This window comes from Polyodon spathula, chromosome 13, assembly GCF_017654505.1.
Source record: "Polyodon spathula isolate WHYD16114869_AA chromosome 13, ASM1765450v1, whole genome shotgun sequence".
Classification (NCBI taxonomy): Eukaryota; Metazoa; Chordata; class Actinopteri; order Acipenseriformes; family Polyodontidae; genus Polyodon; species Polyodon spathula.
Window position 1 is genome coordinate 8299953 of NC_054546.1, and position 8330 is coordinate 8308282.

Genomic DNA, 8330 nt, shown 5'->3' on the forward strand with positions numbered 1-8330 from the left:
CGCGCACCCCACAAAGATGTCTACATGATGCACTGGTCGTTATTCCAATAACATGTGCGTATTGATAAGTTAATCTTAAGAGCTGCATACAAGTAAAGCAGCAAGATATTGTCTAGCTCGCAACATCCTAATGACCAGTCCGGTCGCCATGGATTACATCGAACTAAATATTCAAGGCAATCGGCTTAAAACATTAAGGGATTGTATGCAATAATGCAAATCACTATTATTATTATTATTATTATTATTATTATTATTATTATTATTATTATTATTATTGATCATATATCTATAGATCAATATACATAATTAAATATCTGGCGACAGGCCACTGTTTTTAAAATAAGCCACTCTTCCAATTCAAGTTAATTAATGGCTATATTAAGTTGGGAATGTGTCTTGTGTCAAAGATGTTCAGCTGTATTTGCGTTCAACACAGAAGCGCTCATCGTCGTTCTGTACTCAGTGCAAATACGCACAACTCAAATATTATTTGCTTCATAATTCGAATGAATTCATTATTTATGTATTACACTGTTATTGATATAACCAGTCCAATATGCTAAATGTGTTATACATCACAGTAGTAATAATACAGACGCACTAGGGCATAGACAGGCTTCTGAGCTGAGTGCCCGCGTCCCGCCCGTCGAGTTTATGGCAGGTCGCTCCTTGTTCAAATTTCCACTGATGCAAGATATATTAATGTTGCGGCTGCAAAAAAAAAACAAAAAAAAACGGAAGCTCCCGTACTGTCTGTGGGTAGATCTGCCGGTCTGCGGTTTAAAATCTGCTGCTATCTACCCTCTATTCGACACAACCATATCTGCATTAATCTTAATTAACCAGCATTGATTTTGATTTATCCGAATGAATCTATCAGATTAAAACAGCCTTGACCCTTGTCCCAATAAGTCCATATATACAGCCCTTTGCTGCATACATAATGCGTAAATAATGGGTAAATTCAGTGCACTGATTGTAATATGAATCCTGATTAAAACATTTTCACACAGCTAAAACAAGGACAATATGTTGCTTTCTGCTCTTTGGTTTTTAAAACCTATTATAACCAAAAACCAGAGACCACCAATAAAAGCTGAAACACTCCACCAGAAATACCAGAATCTCTTATCTAAACTCACAGGTGTGCTGCCTGAGCAATGCTCCACCCTCACAGCAACAATGTAAGGCTATTGCAGTTTACTAGACTGCCATTGTGCATATTGTGCATGCATCTGCTTAGGACTGATTAGACACCTCAGTCATGTTGTCTTTTCTGTGCCTACTGGTATCTTGACTACTAAAAAAAATCTAACAAAACATTAAGTAACACTTTAAGTACATGATCACAGTATGTAATTCCGTTGTAGTTCACGTTATACACATGGAGTTAATATGCAGCTTTCATGTTATACATGTGTAGTTAAAACTGCCTCAGTATCTATAGTGAAATTATAGTATCTAAAGTAACCCTCAAACAGTACGGCCACGTATTGGACTCACGTGTTTTGGTGCGCAGGGGGGGTCGAGTGGGCACGGCGGGCGAGCTCTCTGCTGGAAAGTGACCGAGGGTCCAGACAGCTGTCGAGTCGTGAAGGTAGAAGCGCCCAGAGGGCGAGGGCGAGGGCAGGACAGTGGGCTCCTGGCGAGCCTCCATCGTTGGGGTTACTGCAGCTGTGGGCACCGCTGATTCCATTCTGGCACTGGTACCCGTGGTCACTCTGCGTACGGTGGTGCCTCGTGGGGTCACTCCCCGGCCCCCTGGGGGCAGCAGCCTGGGGGCCCGGGTGGTGGTGGTGGTGGTGATGCGGGTGCTGATGCGGTTGGGGGCGCGTGGCGTGAAGCTGCCAGAGCCGGCAGGGACCACCTCGCCAGCGCTGGAGGCTGTGGTGGTGCTGTGGCTCCCCAGCCCAGGTCGAGTTCTGCTGGATACTGTGATGGTGGCTGTAGTAGTCTCTGAGTTTTTGGGGAAGGTGCTGGGCTTGGACAGGAAGATGGGGTCCTGCCCAATCCCCTTGGCGTCCACCAGGTCCGTGGGGACGTAGTCCTTGACCGAGCCCACCACGATCCACTTGAGCAGCATGAGGCTAAGGCCCAGGCCGATGAAACCAATGAGCAGGGGCACCACGCACAGCCAGGTCTGCTGCCGGGGCCAAAGGGCACAGCTGCCACAGCGCAGGGGTCCAGGCTCAGGGGGGGAAGGCTGCTCAGAACCTTCTGCGGCCCCCTCTGGATCCTCTGAGATTGCAGCCCCCGACACAGCAGCAGCTACAGCCTCGCTCATCCTGCTGGTGCAGAAAGGGTTAACCCCGGGGGTAGGGGGAAGTGGGGCATGTGCAGGACTGAGCAGAGGGGCAACAAGCAATATTAGGCATCGAGGAGAAGCAGAACAAGACAGAGAGAGAGAGAGAGGGAGAGAGAGAGAGAGAGGTGAGGAGTGACTCATCTTATAGAAATATCTGACTCAATACAAGGTCTAAATTTTTTGTTTTGAAGGAAAATTAGCTTCGGGCTTATTTTTGTTTTTGTGTCATACAGTATATCTGTAAAATTAGGTCCGTTTTGAAAATCTGTATTTCCAAAAAAAAAAAAAAAAAAAAAAAAAAATATATATATATATATATATATATATATATATATATATATATATATATATATATATATATATATATATATATATAGATAGATAGATAGATAGATATCTAATATCTTTAAATATAATCTGTAAATCCTTCCTCGGGGGGAGTTGCAGTCCATTCGCAGCTAGACATCGCCTCTACTGAAGAAATAAAATGATTTGAATTTTCTTAATTTTGTTTTCTTGATTTTCTTCCTCCTTCTCTCACTCCTTTATTCAGAGGATCAGTGGGGCCTCTTTACTGCAGGTTAGATTCAGCGCTGACTCAGCTCATTCCCAGTTAATTCCAAAAAAGCCCCAATTTCCACTCGTGCCTACCTTTCCCGAGAAGCTCCCCAGTTGTATAATTCCCCAGCAGCAATAGCAGTGGCAGCAGCAGTACAGAAAAAAAAGCACAAAGACCAACAAGCCAAGCAGATGGGGGTCTGAGTCCACCTTTCTTTCGAGCCTCCTCAGCACTCTGCCTCCCTCTGCCCTCCTGGTCCTGCTGCTTGGGTTGCCACGGCTGTCCAGCACATTATGTCAGTCTTTCCATCGACTGTCATTTCAAGAGAAGAAAAAAACTCCTGCTGTATGCTGGTACATTCCACCACAGTGATGGAGTGTGAGAGGCAGACAGACACAGGGAGAATATCCAAGCGCGTTCTCCTTCTTCTTGCTTTGTTACTATCCTTCTGTGATCACCCTGTCTCTGCTTTTGTTCCTATTATTATTTTTTCTGCCCTTGTTTTTTCATGTATTCATTTTCCTTTACTCTGAGCTCACAGATGAGCCAACATCCCACTGCAAACGCTCATGCCAGAGACACTGCTGCTGCTGAGAGAGAGAGAGAGAGAGAGAGAGAGAGAGAGAGAGAGAGAGAGAGAGAGAGAGAGAGAGAGAGGAGCCCTGGAGACAGAGCACTCCGCCTCTCGTGGATGGACGAGAGAGAGAGAGAGAGAGAGAGAGAGAGAGAGAGAGAGAGAGAGAGAGAGAGAGAGAGAGAGAAAGAGAGGATTGCACCTGCTCTCTCCCTCCCCTTTCTCTCTCTCTCTCCTGACTGAGACTCCGAGGGAGGGAGAAGAGAGAGAGAGAGAGGAGAGAGAGAGAGAGAGAGAGAGAGAGAGAGAGAGAGAGAGAGAGAGAGAGAGAGAGAGAGAGAGAGAGAGAGAGAGAGAGAGAGAAGCCAATCCTAGCACTGCTACTGCAGCAACGTTATGAGAAGAAGCTATCAGAGTCTGTAAATCCTCAGGACCAGTGGTACAGGCAGGAAGACAAGGCAGACAATCCACTGTCAACAATCAAACCCTAATCCCAGCAACCAGGAGAGCAGGAGCTATCCCACACCAATCCCGTTCTGAAATGTAGACAGAGGGTGTGTATGAGAGTCTGTTGCTGGCGCGAGATCGAGAGAGAGCAATGTCAGATAGACTGGATAACAGAGATAAAGTACCTCCTACCAGTCTTCATGCACATACAATAAATAAATGATCCCTCAAGCAGATCCCATCTGAGAGCATTGGAAATGGGTGTGCAGAATATACAAAGGTATATGCACTGTAGACAGCTGAGAAATCATAGCTAAAGTACAGACTGACAGAGAAAAAAAAAAAACAACATAAAATTAGCAAATTCTAAATGGACTGGATCAGTGTTATCAGACTGGATCTGCTGTCCTTCTCTATTACCTTAGTCTTCTCTTTAATTATCTTATCAGTCTAATCTGTCCTACACTACTAATCATTCCCGATCTGTCTTTCATAGTATCTATCTTTCTAATCTCTCAACCTTGTGCCATCTACGGGGCACCACCCAGCAGAGACCCGCTGCATTCAAACTGGATGGAAATGGAAGATGTGCAGATCTGCACAAGGTTACAGAAAACACTTTTGAATTTCATTCGTTCAATGCAAACGTTACAGAAAGACTACACCCAAGTAAAACCGATTAAATAATGCCAGTGTCATATGTTGAAAAATGAATACAAATGTGCTCAGATTAGTTTACTGGTCTGCAGTTTTGGGTGGAGCTGTCTGCAGTTTTAAATTCTACAGTGTATTTACAAATAATCTAGATGCAAATCCCTCTACCCTTGGGACAGAGCAGCACAATTTTGACTATTATAAAGGTATGTGGCAAGGACAGGATCACAGCCAAGGCTGGTAACTGACAGGTAGAAGACCCAGACACAGAAGCTGTAGGTTGAAGCGCTAATGAGCACGTTTATTGACAAACAGTGAAACACAAAACATTTAGGAATTTAACCCACTCCCTGCCAACCCAATATTACCCACACACCCGTGTACTGGCACGGCTTTCACCCTGGCACAAGATGCCATGAGGAAATACTATTTATTCCTTATTTTCTTGGATAAACATCCATTGAAAGACTGTCATTTTAAAATTCCCACTGCTTTTTATCAATACCCATGCTATTGATTTCAGGAATACAATGTTTTGCCTTTATCAGTTTAATGGTCAGGTCTTTATAATGGAACTCATTTTTTCAACCTTGCTTTGATCCCCTTAGAAATTAATTAATCTCAAGATTAATCTCTATCAGATCGATGAGACAGAAATATACAGTGTTAAACGATATTCAGTGATGCCAAGATATTTAGAAGTTAAGGGGAAACAAACACCTCACCTCAGTCATTCTGTATCAGGGCTGCTGTCCCAAAACTTTGGCCCCTCACTTGCAGACTAACATTGTCTTGAATAATGACTGTATATGTTATGTTTTTAGTCTTAACTGGCTATAATGCAGAGTAAAAAATCACTTACAAAAATGATTCTAAGAATTCGTTATTCACAGGTTTGAGAAGGGTGATGGGTGTCAAATTAAATTGGAAGTTTTAATCAAATATGTATGTCATGTTCCCTTAATTAAAGTTTATTCATAAACGATTTTAAATGAATTTATAAAGTTGAACCCCTTCTGTCTCTCATTCTGTCTTTTTGTTCTCAGTTGTCTCTCCTTAGAGTTGGAGCAATATTGCTGTGAAGGGTGCTGTGTGTAGACTCTGGCTTGAGACCACTCCCCACGCTGGGACTCTGATATCTTCACTAATAATATTCATGATTACACAGCATGGTGCAGTTGAGTACCTGGGAGATTTTATAGGTGTTAACCAGAAAAAAATCATATTAGCTCCCTTTGATTAGCGCTCACACACACCACCAACACCAAACACCACACAACTCTGGAAGCTTGTCAAGATTCGTGTGTGTGGGGGGCTGGTTCTAAGAACTGAGCACTACCCAGAGAGCACATGACTTTAATTACAAACACATATTTCACACGAATGAAAAATAAATATAATTAGAGTCTAGAGGTGCAGCAATTTATAGCTTGAAATGGAAAACCTAGCTCCACAGAGGCAAGGGAAACTAAGACCCTGAGGTAAGAAAAAATAAATGCATGTATGTTTGTTTTTTTATGATAGTAATCCTGGGGGAGAAGCCACAGTCATTGCCAGGAATGAAAGGGCTCTCAGTAAAGTAGAAATCTTCTGCTATTGTCCAGCGAAAGTAACCCTATTGTTCCCAGGTAATCATCCTGCTCACTGCTATTATCGCTTGCTCATGTTTTTATCCTTGCATGTTGTCCGATTTCTGTTATACTGAACGAATGCCCTCATTTCAATTGTAAGTTGCTGTGACAAAAGAAATAAGTACAACAAAATAATAATAATATAAAAAAGCGTATTACTAGCTTACACCTTCAGGTTGTAGACACTGTATACTGGTTTTTATTTGCTTAATGCAATGGTGGACTACAACACATTCTGAACAGACTGAACCTGCTGCTTAGCTTCTGAAATCTGACCATCCTAATTCAAATCATGAAACAGTGTCAACCAAAGAGAATCTATAAGTGAAAATATAGACAGAATATACTACAACTTTCCCCAGTTTCATACATTTTCACTGTAGTGTTGTCTTTCAGTTACAGTAAGCGGCACTTATTCTGAGAATGTTCCCCTGCAGTTCCAGTCTGATGCCACTCGAAAGCAGTTTATTAAAGATGTATAAGACAATTAGCCTTCCAAGAAACTGAAGATATTAAACTTCATCTCCAAGACAGATGATATCACTGCATCGCAGTACAACTCGACAAGTGAGGGCTGCAGGGCAACTGGTGGTATCAAATCTACTAAGCTTTTGCTTCAGTGAAAACTAGATTTTCAGTGAAAAAAATGATACTTTTGACTCGTAAACACTCAATATAAAAACCATAGTGTTCATTTACAAATCCATACACATTTACAAGTTAGGACAACATTAAAAAACGTGTTTTCCTGTAAGAGAAAAAGTTTGAGCTGGAAAAAGAAAACTACACAGCTGTCACAGTGTAAAGTTACTCAATGCACAACCAAAATCTTGTCTGGGGCAGAAATGATTGTTGTGAGTATGACCCTGGCTCATCCATATTGTTATTTAACTTACCTGGTCCCAGATGCTCGATGCTGTGGTGTTCCTATAGTAGCCAACTGGTATATAACCCTGAGTCACATGGTTGCTTCACCTACAGAACAATGGGAAAGTGTATTCTATTTTTTGCTTACCGGTTCCAAAGACCATGAAGGATTACTGCTGCCCCCTAGTGCATATTCCTCTCTTCTAACATTATGTTTCCTGTTTGGAGTAGAATTTGGGGAAGGCTTCCCCTATTGGCTTAGGAGATGATATTCAGTGTACAGCTGATATTGGTTTATGTACTGTTACCTAGACTGTTTGCACCACATGACGTTTTAAATACTCATTTGTTAGAATACATCCTTAATCATAACAATAACACTATGTAACGCAATTTTTGTTCCTGGGTAGTAAGTGTTATTTCCTAATTGCTTATGCTTCAAAAGTATTGAAAATGGCTATTATTCCCCACAAACTTTGCTTTTGTGACCAGGACAGTGATATTTCAAAATATCACTATTTCCAATGGGAAAACGGGCAAATGTGTGTCTTTTCATTCACATAAAGTCAGAAAAAAACAACATATGAATCCAAATTAACATGTATTTATACTAAAGTAATACAAAAATGACTACAAAAGATTTAGAAGTGAGTAGTTTTTTGAGATTTACGATTATACTGTATTTACAGTATAATCGTAAATCTCGAAAAACTACTCACTTCTAAATCTTTTGTAGTCATTTTTGTATTACTTTACAAAGTTTGTGGGGAATAATAGCCATTCTATACTTTTGAGGCATAAGCAATTAGGAAATAACCCTTACTACCCAGGTACAAAAAATAAATAAATAAATAAATAAAACAAATGTGTTACACAGTGTTATTTTTATTTTGTGAAATATAATTATGTGACCAAGATATGGATAAACTTAACTTTTTAATATGACTTTTGAATACTTCTGTGTTAGAAGACAGATCTTTGTAATGAAGTGCTGCATTGTCCTTCAGCAATACATGGCATTGTTCATTAGTATAATCACTAAAGTCGATTCAGGGTCTCAGCAGATCAGATTTGGTATGAGAAGCTTGCTCCAAACCATATAATGTCTCCTGCTCATTAGCGCATATTATTTCTCCCCTTCTCTCTTGCTCTCTTTCTCACTTCACACATTTTCAATTTTCTAAAGATTTCCTGACCCTTTCTCTCTTAATTACCTTACTCTCCCAACACACACACACACATACACACACACTAAACTCAGGCTTGCTGTGAGCAAGCATGTCTTTAAAA

At 41.1% G+C, this 8330-nt stretch overlaps 1 protein-coding gene across 1 annotated transcript in view; it reads right to left on the reverse strand.

Annotated features, from left to right (window-relative positions):
* Positions 1 to 3482, reverse strand: part of LOC121325152 (pro-neuregulin-3, membrane-bound isoform-like) — a 116438-nt gene extending 112956 nt beyond the window's left edge. The window contains exons 1-2 of the mRNA XM_041267467.1: positions 2960 to 3482; positions 1507 to 2345 (exon numbers count right to left, since the gene is read on the reverse strand). Coding sequence (XP_041123401.1) covers positions 1507 to 2287 — 781 coding nt within the window. The 5' untranslated portion in view covers positions 2288 to 2345; positions 2960 to 3482. The remainder of the gene's footprint in view (positions 1 to 1506; positions 2346 to 2959) is intronic.
* Positions 3483 to 8330: the final 4848 nt, after the last annotated feature.